At 42.8% G+C, this 18,843-nt stretch overlaps 1 protein-coding gene across 8 annotated transcripts in view; it reads left to right on the forward strand.

Moving 5' to 3' along the window:
- LOC124048716 (SH3 domain-binding protein 2-like) overlaps positions 1–18,843 on the forward strand; it is a 29,842-nt gene that overhangs the window by 2,904 nt on the left and 8,095 nt on the right. The window contains exons 1-7 of one of the 8 annotated variants that reach the window (XM_046369759.1): positions 5,312–5,417; positions 11,091–11,216; positions 12,251–12,353; positions 14,669–14,789; positions 14,884–14,951; positions 15,185–15,270; positions 15,348–15,422. In XM_046369759.1, the coding sequence (XP_046225715.1) occupies positions 11,114–11,216; positions 12,251–12,353; positions 14,669–14,789; positions 14,884–14,951; positions 15,185–15,270; positions 15,348–15,422 (556 nt within the window). In that variant the 5' untranslated portion in view covers positions 5,312–5,417; positions 11,091–11,113. Of the gene's footprint in view, positions 1–5,311; positions 5,507–5,556; positions 6,096–8,149; positions 11,217–12,250; positions 12,354–14,668; positions 14,790–14,883; positions 14,952–15,184; positions 15,271–15,347; positions 15,423–18,843 lie in introns of those variants that run through there. The other 7 variants (XM_046369760.1, XM_046369758.1, XM_046369756.1 and 4 more) reach the window with 7 other exon arrangements.

Here is an 18,843-nt window from a genome sequence, read left to right on the forward strand (position 1 = left end):
TAGAACTTTGGCTTTAGATCTCTTGGAGGCTATGATGCTGCCCTCTGCTTTGGCTATTGTGAAGGTTGCTGCTCACATTGGGTTGGAAGATTTTTTGAGTATGGGTAACACTATGCCAGATGAGGCTGCTAAATTGGCTGCCTCAAAGTGGCATAGCCCCTCACGTTCTTCTCTGCTACTGTTGGGAGAAACACTGATGATTTGTCATCTAAACAGGCTTTGGATGTTGGTTCTCATTTGTTCTCAACAGCAGGGTTGTAAACTTGACCACGTTTCTAAAATTTGGAGACAGACCGTGTCCGCTAGCTTGTCTTATCGCCTCTGTTTGCCAAGTGGCCCACGGTATGGCCCATTTGTCAAGGAGGGATATGATAGAGGCAATTTCTTTGGATTGGTTTTGCCCAAATTTGATTCAGCATGTGAAACAGTTTCTGTTTCAATGTGCTATGTACAATTTAACATTGCCAAAGGAACACCTCTGAAACCAGGTCATTTCCCTACGCCAAGAGGACCATTTGTCCATCTTGCAAACGATTTCATAGATATTGTAGAAGAAAATAAAGGAAAAGGTATTGTTTAGTCCTTACTGACAGGTTCGCCAGGTGGGTGGAGGCATTTCCCACCACACACTGTGATGCTAAGACAGTAGCAAAGCTACCTGTGAGGGAGATAATACCTAGAATTGGTGTTCCTGAGGTTTTATGTGCAGACAATGGTACTCAATTCACTGGTGATGTAGTGAAGCCAGGTAGCCATAATGATGGGAGTGGACTAGAAGTTTGTGTCCCTCTACCACCCCCAGAGTAATGGGGTTACCGAGAGAGCTAACCAATCCATTAAACAAGGGTTAGCTAAGGCATACCACTCCACCAAGAAATCTTGGGTGGATTGTTTACCACTGGTGTTAATGAAAATGCACAGTAGTGTTAATAATGGCTAAATGTTGACAGGAAGACGCATGAATGTTCCCACACACAGACCCATGACTGACAGACAAATAGACCTCACTCTAGCTGAAGTAGAACACTTGGAGTACATGAAAGAGCTAACTACTATTGTCAGATCTCTCCACTGTCACACTAGGAAAACTCAGGAGGAGGTACCAGGTGAGGACCCCGACTACCTCGGCAAGACGGAGCTGCTCTTCCTCCCGGGGAAGGACTGCCCGTTCCATGATCTCGCCATCACGGTTGACAACTCCATTGTGTCCTCCTCCCAAAGCGCTAAGAACCTTGGCGTGATCCTGGACAACACCCTGTCGTTCTCAACCAACATCAAGGCGGTGGCCCGTTCCTGTAGGTTCATGCTCTACAACATCCGCAGAGTACGACCCTGCCTCACACAGGAAGCGGCGCAGGTCCTAATCCAGGCACTTGTCATCTCCCGTCTGGATTACTGCAACTCGCTGTTGGCTGGGCTCCCTGCCTGTGCCATTAAACCCCTTCAACTCATCCAGAACGCCGCAGCCCGTCTGGTGTTCAACCTTCCCAAGTTCTCTCACGTCACCCCGCTCCTCCGTTCTCTCCACTGGCTTCCAGTTGAAGCTCGCATCCGCTACAAGACCATGGTGCTTGCCTACGGAGCTGTGAGGGGAACGGCACCTCAGTACCTCCAGGCTCTGATCAGGCCCTACACCCAAACAAGGGCACTGCGTTCATCCACCTCTGGCCTGCTCCCTACCACTGAGGAAGTACAGCTCCCGCTCAGCCCAGTCAAAACTGTTTGCTGCTCTGGCCCCCCAATGGTGGAACAAACTCCCTCACGACGCCAGGACAGCGGAGTCAATCACCACCTTCCGGAGACACCTGAAACCCCACCTCTTTAAGGAATACCTAGGATAGGATAAGTAATCCCTCTCACCCCCCTTTAAGATTTAGATGCACTATTGTAAAGTGACTGTTCCACTGGATGTCATAAGGTGAATGCACCAATTTGTAAGTCGCTCTGGATAAGAGCGTCTGCTAAATGACTTAAATGTAAATGTAAATGTACCTGCCTGTGGAGGTTGGAGACTGAGTCAAAATCCGGGTCCACAAGAGAAAATGGAACCAGCCAAGATGGATGGGGCCATTCAAGGTAACCATGGCAACACCAACGGTGGTCAGAGTTCAAGAAAGGTCCGGCTGGCACCACCTGTCCCACTGCCAGAAGGGGTTCAGCCCACAGGAGATGATGGAGCCAGACACAGCCTGAAACAAGAGGCAGAAGCAGATGTGAGTCGAGACCAAAGACTTGAAAAAGATGAAGGGCAAGACCAAAGCCCTGAAGAACCAACTGTTTTACATGATCAGCAAGGTTGTGTTGTAAATAAACAAACCCTTAGGGGGTTTAAGAGAGGGAAGATGACAGCATGTGGTCATTGGTGGTTGACTGTGTTGGCTCTATCCACATTACTTGTTGGTGTGGGTGAAGCCGGCCCTGTCAACACTTGGGTAAAGTTTGTTCGAGACGGGACTGCGGTGTTAATTTTGTCAAAACCCAAATCCATGAGTGAGTTGTTTGGTTCAATGAGTAGACAAATGGCAAAGACAGATCAGGCCTGTGGACCAAAATCCTGCTTGATATGTCCAAGCTCTCTAATACTCTCAGCCCTAGTGACAAGTGTTCTGTCCACGATGGGTGAATGGCTCACTGGGATATTTGGAAATGTTAAGGGCCATATTTTAATGGTTATCTTATCATTTGTAGTTCCTGTGTTGATAAACTTTTGTTGTGTTTAGATTTGTTGTTGTCTTGGTAAATGGGCAGTGAAGAAGACCATGCCTGGTTTAATGGTATTGGCTTTACCTGCCTCCTATGATGAATACTATGATGCCACTGGTGTTGACCCTAACCATGACCCTCTTGCTTGTCCAACTGACCCAGAGGATGATTCCTATACTACCTATATGTGAATGGTTAAAGTTCCAGATGTCTAATGTCGATTTCTGTACATGGTTATATGAGACTAGGTAGTCTCAAAGGGGGGAATGTTGGGGGTTACTCTGGGGGTCAGGTGTGGGGCTACCCCAATGCCATGATTACTGTATATATGTGATAACCTTTGTATACTTGCAATGCACAATGATGGAAAAGTACTGGGTAAATAGAGTTGTACTGCTTTAGTTCTCAGGCTGAGATTTACCTGCACCTGCTGATAGTCACGCAGCCTCAAGGTCAAGATAGTAGAGTGAGAAACCACAATCTAGACATGTTTTTCTCATTTGACATACTTTGTATCTAATCCAATGCCACAAAGTTAAGGAATGATTGACGGTAGGTTGTCCACACCAACTAGTATAAGGAGGGTTGTCTCCTGTTTCGCCACACAGATCTTTACTCTAGACTACTGAGGTATTCTGTATGTGAATCTCTGTCTGCAATTGCATTGTATTACTAAAGAGTTTTATACCAAGGTTCCTGTGTCTGTGTCATCTATCTGGAAACTATCATCATGAAACGCAATTAAGTTGGGCCATATAAGTCAATCTCACAAGAAGGAGAAAAGAGATTTAAACACAAAACAATAGCCTTAGAATTTAGGTGAAAAAAAGCTTGCTTAACCTAATACATTAGCGAGATCGTGGGTGTTTATTTGATGAACAGACACAACTATTCTGTCATAACCTAACAACTTAAATTGAGAATTCCTATTCTCAGATACTACTTCAAGACTGTGGTTGAGATACTTATGCAAATGAGCTGCTTAGAGGCTGAAGCGTGTTATTTTGGGCCACCACCTCTGCACTCTCTACAGTCCAATGATGTTCCAGCGTTCTACATGACCAACTTAAACCTACTCTTTAAATGCCACAGTAGGCCTACACTGCCCACACACAGAGCATTTCAGTCATGGGAGCATTTCAGACATGGGAGCATTTCAGACATGGGAGCATTTCAGACATGGGAGCATTTCAGTCATGGGAGCATTTCAGACATGGGAGCATTTCAGTCATGGGAGCATTTCAGACATGGGAGCATTTCAGACATGGGAGCATTTCAGACATGGGATTGTGAAGGGACAGGCAATGCTTTGCCGTGATTGGCTCATTCATTTTTTAGCATAACGATAATAAAATGACATGCGGGAGCAATTTATTGAGGTAATCAAAAGGAACTGCAGATACTTTCCTGCTTCCGTGTGATATTCTGATTGAGACCAGGAAGCATAATAGTCATGAAAAACAATCAATCAATCAAATGTATTTATAAAATCCGTCTTACATCAGCTGATATCTCAAAGTGCTGTATAGAAACCCAGCCTTAAAACCCCCAAACAGCAAGCAATGCAGGTGTGGAAGCACGGTGGCTAGGAAAAACTCCCTAGAAAGGCCAGAACCTAGGAACAAACCACAAAAAAAATCTCAGAATGATGTCATCTCCCATTGTTATACACCATAGTGTACTTTGTGGATCTCCCATTGTTATACACTATGAAGTGTACTTTGTGGATTCAGTACTGTAAATAAATGCAGAGTTGGAGACATTGCAATTAGTTTTTACTCGGAGATGACATGACATGAGACATTGTGTAACAAGTAAGAAACATTCCTTTTAGACTATATCCAACTTCTCCATTCTCACAGCTCCATCGCGCCGTACAGTGTGTGCATGTGCTACCCCTTACTAAAGAGCAATGCAAGTTACTTTCTTTTCCTATATGACAGTTAAGAAGATGTCTTTTGAGAAGCATTTTAAAGAGGGAATCAGCAGTTGAAACAATAACGAAGCGTTCTCTCCACCCCTGTTTTGGTAAAAAGCTGAGTGGTGGGGCTGGAGAAATGTTAACACTCTCAGATTCCTAGACAGAGCTATGGATGCAAGGACTGATCATCCATAATAGCAAAATTCTAGTTTCAACCATGTTTTGATGCGATATAGTTTTTGTTGACATTTACTTTGAGTAAAACCAGCTTATATTTTGGGGTTCTGATGTTGTACAACAGTTGAACTGAGCTCATGAGGCATTTATACATTTTATTCTTCAAGGATCAATGGATACATTTGATTAATTGTAGTAACTGCAGATTGCCCCTTTAAAGTGTGTAGAATTTTTTCAAAGTGGCATTTCTGGTGTCCAACTCTTCCAGTAAGACTTTCAATGTGCTTTGATGGTCGTGCATGATAGGCTGGCGTGGCAGAGGAGGCTGGTGGGAGAACCTATAGGGGGACGGGCTCATTGAAATGTCTGGAATGGAATCAATGGGACCGAGTTCAACGCTTTGTTTCCATGTGTTTGGTACCATTACATTGATTCCATTCTAGCCATTACAATGAGCCCATCCTCCTATAGCTCCTCCCACCAGCCTCCTCTGTGGCAGTGGGATGTAAAAAGCTACCAGGAGAAGACAGTCAATCAGTCAGTCAGTGATACACAAACTACACTAGAATGCCCATCTGTTGTGAGAGCGAACCCGTCCTCTACGCAAACTGACAAGGTAGTCCAAGTACTTCCTCTGTGGTCTGTCCGATGACATGACGGCACATTACTCTAATAGCCTGTTCTGTTCTAGCGGGAATCACCATGGTGAGTCTCACTTTCTTTCACAAGCTCTCGCTCAGCCTTGACCCAGACGACTACTATAAGCAACACGGGAGAAATTGTAATAGTTAGGCTACGGACATGTACAAGTACGGGTTATTCTGTCGCTCAGCTTGTCTGTAGTTTTGATTGCATTCAGGGGGATACTCACTTGCTGTATGTTTTCTCGAACATGAAAGAAGTCCATAGGTAACATGGGCCCATAAATGATTGTACTATTACAACGGCTTTGATACTGTGTCAAGCGAGATTATCGACTTCAAAGGTCATAATTGTTTGTGAAGTTTAGTGCACTGACAGTGGAACAAACATGCGAAGTGAACTTCATTATATCAAGTGTAGGCGTGGCACACCATTGTACTATTTTGAATCAATGTATCCAAATATGGAGCAGCGCATATTTCTCTTCAATGGTCTAAAGACACGGGGGGGTGTGACAAGCTGCTCTTAGTGTTCTGAGTGTGCACATATGTCGCCTTTATGGCATTAAAGGCGTGCAGGAAGTGGCCTAGTGTTCACTGCAAACCGCGGATCTTCAGAAGAGAGAGCAGTCTTCTTCTGCAGGTCTCAATGGGTAAGCACCATATTCCGGTCAAGTAAACGGAATTTAGCAGCCGGTTATATTAATAGTCTGTTTTGTGGAAAGATCTATGGAACACAGTGTTTTTCCTTGTGCAGCATCTTTCAAATCTGTTAGGTATTTCCTTGGAAACTCATGGACCACTTCTAAATAGGCCTTGATAATACCAGAAAGGAACTACCTGTTCAATCAGCTATGTCTTTTATTTGGCTATTGGTCTTGGGACTACACAGGATGTGGCTCAAACGACACTAGAAAGTCAAAAAGTAGTTAGTGCTATTACTGTGTAATATATGTTTATTTGATCTTATTACACATGGTTGATACAGTGTATTACTCGCCGATGCGTGTGATTTGGATACACACTGTAGAATACAGGACACATGGTGTTCTGTCTATAGGTCATAGTGGCACTCAGGATATTTTGTTTGTGTCCATTTCATTGTTCCATGGTGCTGGAGGTGGAAAGTCCCCCCAACACTCAGCTCTGTGGCACTGTTGGCTGATGAGCTAAGGGCAGGAAGTAGCTGCTCAGGCACGTCGGCCAATGTGGAGTGTGGGCTCTGAGACGAGGCCCTCCGGAAATTAGTCGATGCGTCTGAGCAGGCAGGCAGTTCCTCAGACCACAGACAGACGGCCCCTCCAGGCTCTGTCTGTCTGGAGTATCAATCTATATATCTGTACAGCAGCACACTCTGGCGGTCTGTCCGTCTGTCCTTGTCTTCCATCTGTCTCCGCGACCTGCCAGAGAGAACATGGTAGCGAGAAGTGCCCTGCACCATCAATGGGTGTGTCAGTAAGATAAAATATGTTGTTTCTCCTTGCAAGCGAGCCCAGTGTGAGAATGTGTTAGGAACGGAATAGCATGTAAGTGGCGTAAATCTTTCTGACTTTCCTACCTACTTTCCTACCTACTTTCCTACCGAATTTCTTACCTCTTATCCTACCTACTCAGTTTCTGAGTGTTTGGTGATGCAGTGAAATAGAAAGACGACTGTATTATTAAGGTGCCATTGAGGTCCGGTTGATCTCAAGCACCTGGTATTGATGAAAAATACCCCTACTGGTGTGGAAGAGGATGGCTAGGACTGTTTCAACTATCAACCTCTCCTAACAATGACTTTATGAGGCAACAAACACACTGATATGTCATCAATTTAACTGCTGGACAGCTTATTTTATTGGGAGTTATGAAGCAACGGTTATTTTTGTGTGTTCAACTGTTTACATCCAACCATTGGTGTGCTAGTCATATTGAGTCCTGTTTACACGAAACAAGATCACATTCTCACAGTGCTTAATTTGTCAATTGGAAGGTGTCGGGAAACAAAAAGTGAGCATGAGAGGTGGGTGACCTGGGGAGCATTGCATGAATATTATCACATTTGCTTAATGGCACTTACAGAAGTTGCACACAAATTAAATGTGGCCTGGGGTCTGTGAAAATAAATGCATTTCATGCAATTCTACGTTCTTTTACATGACTGGAGACTTTGGCATAATCTTTTTTTAATGCTGAGTTCAAAACAACTGGGAACTCGGAGCTGAGAAATCTCCGACTTCCGACTTCAGTGCATTCAAGACATCTGGGAAATCGGGGAAAAAACAAGCTCTGACTGGGAAAATTAGCTTTGAACGGTCATCCAACTCTGGATTTCTAAAGGGTTCCCAGTCTTGAAAGCACCATAATACCGCACAAATGATCGAAATGACAGACTACTTTGACACCGACAAACTGAGAATCTGAGATCAATGAAAACGACTTCGTCTTGAATCCATCAATAGCCTAGGCCTAGGTATGTGGAGATACATATTGTATGCCAGGAGCGCAACTTTCACTGGGGACAAATTGTAAAATGTGCCTGTTTTATCATTGGAATGTGATACAAAACAGGGCAATGTTGTGCTTTAGGACCATGCAGACACCTCTGAGCATTCGGGTAGGCTGTTTGGAGTGTTTATCCGAGTGGATAAAACAAATATATAATACTAATTATGCCCCCCCCCCCCCACTTCTTAAAACAAAGTTGCGCCCCTGTTGTATGCTACAATATGAGGAGGAAATGATAGTCCTAAAAATGCCTTCCAGTTTCACTGACTCACCCAATGACGCACAGCTCACTAGCTGGTGATGGCCAATGTGCTCGTGCTATAAGCCTCTCTCTCGTTTTACTTGTAAAACAATATTTGGAAGTTTATCAAATATTTTGGTAGCCTACAGCTGACAGGTTATAGTATTTTCTTTTCAGCAGGAGCGATTTGTTTTCCAACCTGTATTTTGCCGCGATTGTAGGCTATTTGAAATATTGCGAAAGGCAAGTTTTGTCTGCATGCTGTTTGTTCATTGACAGATTTCTCAAGCGTAGGCTATGCCTTGTTATTGGGCTACACTCCACTAGGCTATTTTTAAAATAAGCTATTTATCCTCTGTGGTCAAATTTGAGGCATCCTCGTGGTCTAGTAGGCTATTCTGAATTATTTCATTTATTTCTGAACAGACTGCAGTAACTTTATTTAAATGTATTTACATTCATCAGGCGTGCTGCAGCTTCGAACCCTTCGCGTGGCTATGATTCTATAAGGAAATAAATGATGAAGTGCAATGCTGGCGAGATGAGAGTTGCTGGCTCATGTGGACAAAAACGGAGAGGTACTCAAATGAAGCACTGGGCACTCCTATATAGGAACGTGCACTTTCACTTGATCACTTTCTTACTCTCTGATTGTGATTTACATGTTCAGGAAAGTAAAAGGAACACATCCCCTAAACTAAAACTTAGTCCTGAATCTCCAAAGAGAGGAGCTGGTTCTTGTTTTGTCATGTTGCTGCTTTTTTACAGTATATGTTTTCTGGGCACACACACTGCCTCCCTGTGTGGAGAACATGCTCATATTGGGAGACAGGAAGTGATGCGGGAGAAAGCCAATCTCCCCACAAAAGCAAAATGAAATTATTGCTGCTACAGCATGGAATGCCATGAGGGAAGGCTGAAAGAAATGAAAGTACTATGTGTTGTCGGAAACTCATCACGTTCCCCTATATGGCCTGTGGAGTAGGCCGACTCCTTTAAGGAAAATACCACTCAAAAACTATATTTTGTTATTTGTTTCATTATTCCACTGTTAATACATTCCCAAAATGTATCATACCGTGACACTTTCTGTATTTTGAAAGTTCTATATCTTGAAAACTTGCTGACATGCAACATTCTGGGACTGTATCAACAGTGGACTAATTAAACAAAATACCAACAGATCGTTTTTTAGTGGACTTCTCCTTTAAAGACATGTCCAACAGTTGTGAGTGTTGCACACCTGTGAGGCTCGTCAACATTCTTCATAGGACTGTGATGGATCCACCTGCAATTCGTTTTTTTTGTTCACCAACAGCTGGGCAGACGTCTGCAAGAGCAGAGATGTAATCATAAAGTTGCATTTGGTAACACTGTGGCTGGGACATGTACGTCAAAGGTTATGATGCAGTTAAGGATACTGATGTTTTTCCATTGTAAATAAGAGAGTACAAGTTCCTAGTCCTCTTTACAACCACACATATCCAACACCACAAATAGTCAGAGCATGCAGTCAGGGTGAGTCCGTCCATAGGTCCCACACCCTGTATGCCTTTTGAACAGTGGTTATTGCTTTCCAGTGGAAACTACACAAAAACTACACAAACATCAGGACAGGACAGATAGAGGCTGCTGTTGTCCTTTTAAGTCCACTTGGAGCAGGCACCACAAACAGGTCAGAAATAACCAAGCCAGCCTGCTGCGTCCTAAACACTCCAATCTACTTGCCTCATCAGATGCCAATATAGACGCTAAAGAAAAGGAGCATAAACACATTTCGCAGGAATAATTCATAATTTCCTTCCCCGGCCTAATCAGACAATTTTGGGGTTATATTTAACTAGGCAAGTCAGCTAAGAACAAATTCTTATTTACAATGACAGCCTAGAAACAGTGGGTTAACTGCTTTGTTCAGGGGCAGAAGAACACATTTTTACCTTGTCAGCTCAGGGATTTGATCTAGCAACCTTTTGGTTACTGGCCCAACACTCTAACCACTAGGCTACTCGCTGCCTGGAGACTAAGCTATATTCCTGCATCCTTATTGAACCTCCCCGCCTGTCTGTTTCTTCTCTTGGAAAGTTCAACGACCTATGATTTACTCTGGGGAGAGATGCAGCTTACGTTCTCCTCTTTTCCATTCTCCTCTAACAGTCAGACACTACTCCCCTGCACCTGTCCCTTGGATCTGAATGTTAAACCCAATCCCTTCCGTTGGTGCTCGGCAGTCATTTGTAAAAATGTGTAAAATTGCCTATTTTTCTTCCCTTGTTAGTATATTTGTCTTTGTGTCTGGAGGCCGTTGTCCCTCCCAGAAGGCAGGCAGCCATCGCCAGGCCAAGGAAAGACAAGGCAGGCACACAGGGCTGCCAAGCAGGAAGCATACCACACAGGGTGCAATCAACAGCTCTGAAAGGGCATGAGACATGGAACCCAAAAGAGTTCTACCTGGAACAAAAAAAAGATTATCCTATGGGGACAGCCGCAGAACCCTTCTGGGACCGTTTTCTTCCTGAGAGTGTATGTAGAATTGCCATGGTGTTTCTTGTAACTTTCAAAGTGGAGAGAAAGTTATTGGGTCAGGATGTAAGATGCTTTCAAGGACCGAGGTGTTTCAAAGCTGCGATGGGAAGTAGTATTACTTCTTTTTGATTGTTGATATTTTGTCGACATGGTCCGAATTCTCAAGTCCTTGTGCCATTTGTCCATTGAGATGGTGCTGTTTTGATGCAATCAGGTTTAGAATTCACTGTCAGACTTGGGTTCAATGAGAAATGCAGCAGCTGAAATATTATTTTTAGCGTTGCATCTCAGAAATGTCAAGTTAGATACGTTCAGACCAGCTCTGTGATGTGTAATGTGGTATTTGACGTGTTATTTCTCCATCTCCCTGTCCTCCTCGGAAACATGGCTTCAGCAGAGATCTACTGGCCTGTTCCAATGAGGGCCATCGGGGCCCAGAACCTACTCACCATGCCAGGAGGCGTGTGCCACTCTGGGTACCTCCACAAGAAGGGAGGGAGCCAGTTCAGCCTTATGAAGTGTGAGTAGCCCTACAGTGCATAACATTACATGACATATATAACTTTCACGGCACATTAATGTGCACTGCACCAAGGGATTCTGACAAAGGTCTGAGCTGAGTCGCACTGCATACTTTCATCTCATCACAATGTTTAGTTCATCACCGCTCGAGCGGGGTTGGAGATTCATCAAATTAGGACCAACATATGAAGAGTTTATTTCCAAAACGCTATATCCACCTTTTTTTATCCACCTGTTTTTCATCAGAAATGATTGCTAATGTGTGTGTAAATGTTACTGTTCTCAGATTTGTCATGAATAGATTTTAAATGTTTAATGCCATATATACATTTTTTTATCTGGAATGGAATGTTCTTATCCTGTATGTGATATGTGATATGTGATGTGTGGTATGTGATATGTGATATGTGGTAAGTCGTTCTGGATAAGAGCGTCTGCTAAATGACCAAAATGTCAAATGTAAATGTTTTACATACAGATCTCATATTACTGTATTTAATTGATTTAAAAATAAATAAATATTGATGTCACAAATGTATCATTTGTACATTTCTTGTAGTTATTTACTATATTTGACTGTATAAAGCGTAGCAGTGCTTCTTATTTATCTGAGAGTGAGGAGGATATATAGCATTTTGCAAAAGAAAACTTGATTATTTGACTCTGAAATGAAATCATCAAGTGATAGATTTTAAACAAATACATGTTGTGTTTTGTTTGTTTGTTTAACCTTTAGTTAACTAGGCAAGTCAGTTTAAGAACAAATTCTTATTTACAATGACGGCCTACCCCCGGCCAAACCCGGACGACGGTGGGCCAATTTGATGTCTCTCATTGAACGACCTCATGCCATGATTAAATATTGAAAGAACACACCAATCTCGTTCATCATTTCTTTAAACAATAAAGGCTAAATTTACCAACATGTCTGAAAATGGATAGCATTTTAGAAGGAAACTCTTTATACTTGCTATTATACCTAGGTTATTGTATGTGTGAGACTTTCCCTTACGTTATCTTTCTTTCTTACAGGGCCTCTTCGCTATATAATCATCCACAGGGGATGTGTGTATTATTTCAAGAGCAGCACCAGTCCTGCACCGCAAGGAGCTTTCTCTCTCAATGGCTACAACAGGTCAGTGTCCACTATTGTCATGCAGCTGTCATTTGCACCTGAATTTGAATAGACTTTGGCAAAAACATGTTGGCATTCTCCCATAGCCCTACATATGATTATCAATGTTTGAAATACAGCTGCCATTGTCCGTTGCAATCGGTTGTTATGCTGAGAAATCCTGATCAGATGAGAAAGTCTGCTGACAGTGAAAGCATTTCTTAAGTGTCGGTGTGCCACTTCCTGCTAAATGAGAGCTTCTCTATAAAGGTCAGGAGTTTTCGCTTACAAATACCTAACACAGGGGGGACTCGTCATATTAATTCCTACATAGGTGACAAGTCAGTAATAGAGACGGCACTGTTAAACCACCTCTCCATATCTGTTTGACATTTTGAAAAGTGAAAGTGGACACTGAGGAATCCTAGCCTGTGGTGGTCCATTGAGTTCCTCCTTCTACTGCTTCCCCCTGAAGGCGCATGCTGCAGTGCCATAGGGGTAGCGTTAGAACTGTGTAACTGTGTAATTACACATCTGGGGTCTCTTCTCTCTACTTTGGCCTTGCATAAATAGAGCTTTAATATAGCTATTTGACTGGTCTGTGACTCATTGAAAACCTTTCCCAGTCAAAGGAATAAAGCAACCACACAGAGAGTTAACATACACAGGGAACTTTATTGCAGCCTGGCTGGGTTGTGTTTCGGATGCGAAGGACTGTAACTACCAATTGGATACCACAAAATTGGGGGAAAAAAGGGGTAAAATAATAAATAAAAAATTACCCCCTTTTCTCCCCAATTTATATATATACAGTTGAAGACAGATTATTTTACTTATCACTGTAACGTCGTTCGTCTGTTGTAAGAAGAGAGTCGGACCGAAATGCAGCGTGTAGGTTACTCATGACTTTAATGAAAGAAAATACGAGGTACATGAAATAACTGAAACTAAATACAAAAACAACAGAACGGACCGTGAAACTAATTACAGCCTATCTGGTGACTACAACACAGAGACAGGTACAAACACCCACGAAATACAAAGCGAACTCAGGCTGCCTAAATACGGTTCCCAAATCAGAGACAACAATAAGCACCTGACTCTAATTGAGAATCGCCTCAGGCAGCCAAACCTATACCACACCCCTAATCAGCCGCGATCCCAAATAATACAAACCCCAATACGAAAACACAACATATAAACCCATGTCACACCCTAGCCTACCCAAACATATAACAAAAACACAAAATACAATGACCAAGGCGTGACAATCACAATTCCAGTGGTCAGAAGTTTACATACACTAAGTTGACTGTGCCTTTAAACAGCTTGGAAAATTCCAGAAAATTATGTCATGGCTTTAGAAGATTCTGATAGGCTAATTGACATCATTTGAGTCAATTGGAGGTGTACCTGTGGCTGTATTTCAAGGTCTACCTTCAAACCCAGTGCCTCTTTGCTTGACATCAATGGGAAAGTTAAAAGAAATCAGCCAAGATCTCAGAAAAACATTTGTAGACCTCCACAAGTCTGGTTCATCCTTGGGAGCAATTTCCAAATGCCTGAAGGTACTATGTTCATCTGTGCAAACCATAGTACGTCCCGTCTGTCCTCCACTCTGGTACAATGGCAGTATAGTTCTCAAGCCTTCCCGCATCGTCTCTCACCAATTTAGACAATTTATGACTGAACCAAGGCCTTCCTGTGTAGATAAGCATTCCAGCCAGTCTGACAATAAGTTCATTCATTTCTACCAAGGAACAGACAGTCATTGTTCTAATTCTTGATTATAATTACACACATTATATTCAGTACTAGGATTAAAAGAAAATTCATATATATACAGTAACATAATAGTACTCTGATTAGTCAGTCCTGATTGAAATGTATACATAATTAGTCATTATTGATTTTTTTTAAATCCCTTAACAGTCACCAATCACAAATTCAACCATTCATGGAGCTTGGGGAGTTTCTCCAGGGATCCGCCCTGCGCACCTCATGTCAGAGCAGCATCAACTGCCATCTCGAGGAGATGCAAGTTGTGTAGTGACGGACTCTCCCATGTTGTTTTTCTATCTTGAAGTGTTGTGCAGCCATGGAACATATCCACTATCATATAAACATCGTCATACGGAAGCAGATGTGTCCGCACGTGTGTTTGTGTCTGTGGTTTCAAAGTGTATAGATATGGGCCTTAACACCCAGTTCTGACAGGGCAACACTATAGTGGGCAGAGCTTAATGAATCAGCAGAAGTTACTAGCGGGTGAGGGCATATCCATATAATGGTCTTCTCCAAGGTGCTGTTTCAGTTTCTATTTCTCTCGTTGGCAGGGTGATGAGGGCAGCAGAAGAGACCACCTCCAATAATGTGTTTCCCTTCAAAATCGTCCACTTCAGTAGTAAGAAGCACCGGACCTATTGCTTCTCAGCAGCCAACGAGGAAGAGAGAAGGGTGAGGGGTGATATGTACAGAACCTCACACATTCCTAGTAACATTACAGCAATACATAGATCATGTAATCGCGGTTATTTCTGTCTACTAACAGAAATGGATGAGAAACCTGCGAAAAGAAATTGATCACTATAATGACAGAATGGAGTCATATATTCCAAAGTAAGTCAACACATCCCTTCACACAAACATACCATCTGCGGTCACTTGCTCTTTCTGATAAATGGTAGACAGTTTGGCTGCATGCTCCGATTAACTTTCTGAGCATGCAGGTTTGATCTTGTAGGACATCTCTTGCTGTGTTACAAAAAGTATGAATGGGAGTCAGTGAATGCATGGTCAGTGAATCAATTCAATAGAGGGTGATTGATGTGGTCCTCTCTCTGTTGACATAGTGACTCTGAAAGTGATGCGGACAGCTTCTATGGATCGATCGAGAGCCCCATGGACATAACCTATGCCCATGATGACCCAGGAGACAGTAAGTGACAGCACTCACAGCATTGTTTCATACAATTAATTCTGTGCACTGACCATTGTGTGTGTTTTCTTGCCTAGATTATATGTTAGAGGATGAAGAAGATGAGGATGAAGATGACTATGAAAAACCAGATAGCCCACCAACTTATACAGGTACTAAATAATAAATATCTTTGAGTTTGGTGCTGAAAGGTGCTATAACTGTGATAGACAGCCCTTGATGGGACTGGCATGTCATCACAATTCAAACTAATGGTCCCATTTGGCTCCATTTGCGACCGTACATACACTACTGGTCAGAAGTTTTACAACACCTCCTCATTCAAGGGTTTTTCTTCATTTTTACTATTTTCTGCATTGTAGAATAATAGTGAAGACATCAAATATATGAAGTAACACATATGGAATCATGTAGTAACCCAAAAAGTGTTAAACAAATCTGAATATATTTTATATTTGAGATTCCTCAAATAGCCACCTCTTGCCTTGATGATAGCTTTGCACACTCTTTGCATTCTCTCAACCAGCTTCACCTGGAATGCTTTTCCAACAGTCTGAAGGAGTTCCCACATATGATGAGCACTTGTTGGCTGCTTTTTCTTAACTATAGAGTCCGACTCATCCAAACCATCTCAATTTCGTTGAGGTCAGGGGAATGTTGAAGCCAGGTAATCTGATGCAGCACTCCATCCCTCTCCTTCTTGGTAAAATAGCCCTTACACAGCCTGGAGGTGTGTTGGGTCATTGTCCTGTTGAAGAACAAATGATAGTCCCACTAAGCGCAAACCAGATGGGATGGTGTATCGCTGCAGAATGCTGTGGTAGCCATGCTGGTTAAGTGTGCCTTGAATTCTAAATAAATCACAGACAGGGTCACCAGCAAAGCACCCCCATACCATAATACCTCCTTCTCTATGCTTCACGGTGGGAAATACACATGCAGAGATCATCTGTTCACCCACACTGCATCTCACAAAGACACGGCAGTTGGAACCCAAAATTTCCAATTTGGACTCCAGACCAAAGGACACATTTCCAAAGATCTAATGTCCATTGTTTGTGTTTCTTGGCCCAATCAAGCCTCTTCTTCTTAGTGTCCTTAAGAAGTGGTTTCTTTGCAGCAATTCAAACATGAAGGCCTGATTCACACAGTCTCTAAACAGTTGATGTTGAGATGTGTCTGTTACCTGAACTCTGGGAAGCATTTATTTGGGCTGCAATTTCTGAGGCTGGTAACTAATGAACTTATCCTCTGCAGCAGAGGTAACTTTGGGTCTTCCTTCTGTCACAAACCGGCTCAAAGCCCGTAACAAAAGGAAGACAACGTGGAGATAAGGAGTAACAAAATATACATTTATTAAATAACTAAGTATAATATACAGTGGTGTGTGTAATCAGTAATCAGTAGTGTAAGTGAGTGTTTTGCATGAATGTGATAATGCAGGGCGTTGAAAGATGCCAAAGCAAACAACCAAAAAACCACCAAGAAACACAACAAAATCCATAAAGGTGTCTGCATGGAGAGAGTCTCCTCTATGAATGAGGAAATACAGGAATAGGAAACAATGGTACCGGCTTAATAGCTTGATTAGGTTTTCCAGTTAATTGACAGGTGTGGCAGGTTTTGATAAAATCAGAAACATCCCTCTTTAATCTAGGCCAAAAGAAATGTCTTAATATGCGATTGTAGGTTTTCCTCACCCCCATATGTCCAGCAATGTCGTTATGAGAAGTTGCCAACACCAACTCACAAAGCTTAACTGGTACAACAACCTGACTAATTGCCTCCCCCAGAAAACAACTACCATGAGACACCCACTTTCTCATCAGGACATCCTCTTGGAGAAAATAGCCATGGGCGACATCTCCCAACTGTTCCACAGGCACAATTTGATCACACAACTCTTCCAATGTGGGGTCATGCCGTTGCGCATTGATTAGATCTGAGCCGGTTACAGATAACGGGATAACAGGGAAAACAGTGACATACTTCTTTGTATTATTATCATCATTAATCGGCGCAGTGACCAGTTCGCCACGGCTCATAGAACGCGTCACTGCACACGCAGAGAGCACCTCTGGGAAACTCTGTACAATCATCAGGAATCACAACAAATGAGATGGAAACACGACAGGCCATACACGCTCACCAACCAAGTTATTCCCAAGGATAACGTCGATACCCTCAATAGGCAACGAAGGACGCAGCCCCACAACAACTTCACCAGCCCACAATCCAACATCAGTTTATGTAATGGAACTGACAGAGTGTGCAAACCTATTCCCCTAATTAGAACACTATTCCCCGAAAAGGGTAACACAGACTCCAACACAAATGATTCAGAGGCACCCGTGTCTCTCAGGATCTTCACTGGCACTAGGTCTTTACTTCCTAACATAGACACAAAACCTTCCGTAATGAAAGGTAAATAGTCTGGATCCATATGGACTTTCCCATTCTCCTGGGGCTGAGGCAATGAGTCATGAATGAACTGATGTGAAACAGGTGCAGCTAATGCGGTAGGCTTAGATTTAGCGTAAGCACCCTTTGACCTGAGAAGTGGACATTCATTTTTCCAATGACCTGAACCTCGACAGTAGTGACACTCTTTACCAAAGTCAGCTTTACCATGGGAGTCAGGTTCAACCCTTGTTGAATAGAACTCTGCCTGTGAACCAAAGTATCTCGGTGAGCGAAGCCCAAATCTATCCTAACGCCCCCACTCATTCCGAATACGGGGCTCTGCAAAGACACTTTTGTGAGTCAACACATACTCGTCCGCCAAAGCCGCAGCTTCAGCGACATCCTTTACTTTTTGTTCGTTAATATTTACGTGGCAATACGATCAGGGATTGTGTCCTTAAATTGCTCCAACATAATCAGATCACACAGCCCTTGGAAAGTCATAACTGCAGAGACGGAACACCAGCGATTAAACTGTAAAGATAACTGTCGCGCAAACTCAACACGAGTCTGTTTATCATCCCTTTTTAAAGTTCTAAATCGTTGGCGGTAAGCCTCAGGGACCAATTCATAAATCTGTAACACAGCCGGTTGAACCTTATCATAACTGCCACGGTCATGTACACTAAGAGCTGAATATGCTTCCTGCGCTTTACCAGTCAGCACACACTGCAACATTAAAGTGCGATCAGAATCAGGCCAATTCCTAGCGTCAGCAACACACTCAAACAACGAAAAGAATGTCTCAGGGTCCTTTTCATTAAACTGAGGCAATAACCGTAAGTTCCCAACAATATCAAGTGTGTCCGGGGCACGACCAAAAGAGGAACTACCCCTAGGTAAATCTGGGTCACCTTCCCAGAACAAACTCTCCCTTGAGATCTTTCCTTCCCTAACCAACTCTAGACGTTCTTGTTGCAACTTGATTTTAGCACGCTCCATATCTTCTTTAACCTGTTAAGTCGATCCTCTACTTTTTCGAACATTCTGTTAAAAATCGTGCAACATTTCAGCGCCCTGCTACTCAGGCCAGGAATATAGTATATGCATATGATTAGTATGTGTGGATAGAAAACACTCAGACGTTTATAAAACTGGTTAAATCACAGC

This window comes from Oncorhynchus gorbuscha, linkage group LG11 (genome assembly GCF_021184085.1).
Source record: "Oncorhynchus gorbuscha isolate QuinsamMale2020 ecotype Even-year linkage group LG11, OgorEven_v1.0, whole genome shotgun sequence".
NCBI lineage: Eukaryota > Metazoa > Chordata > Actinopteri > Salmoniformes > Salmonidae > Oncorhynchus > Oncorhynchus gorbuscha.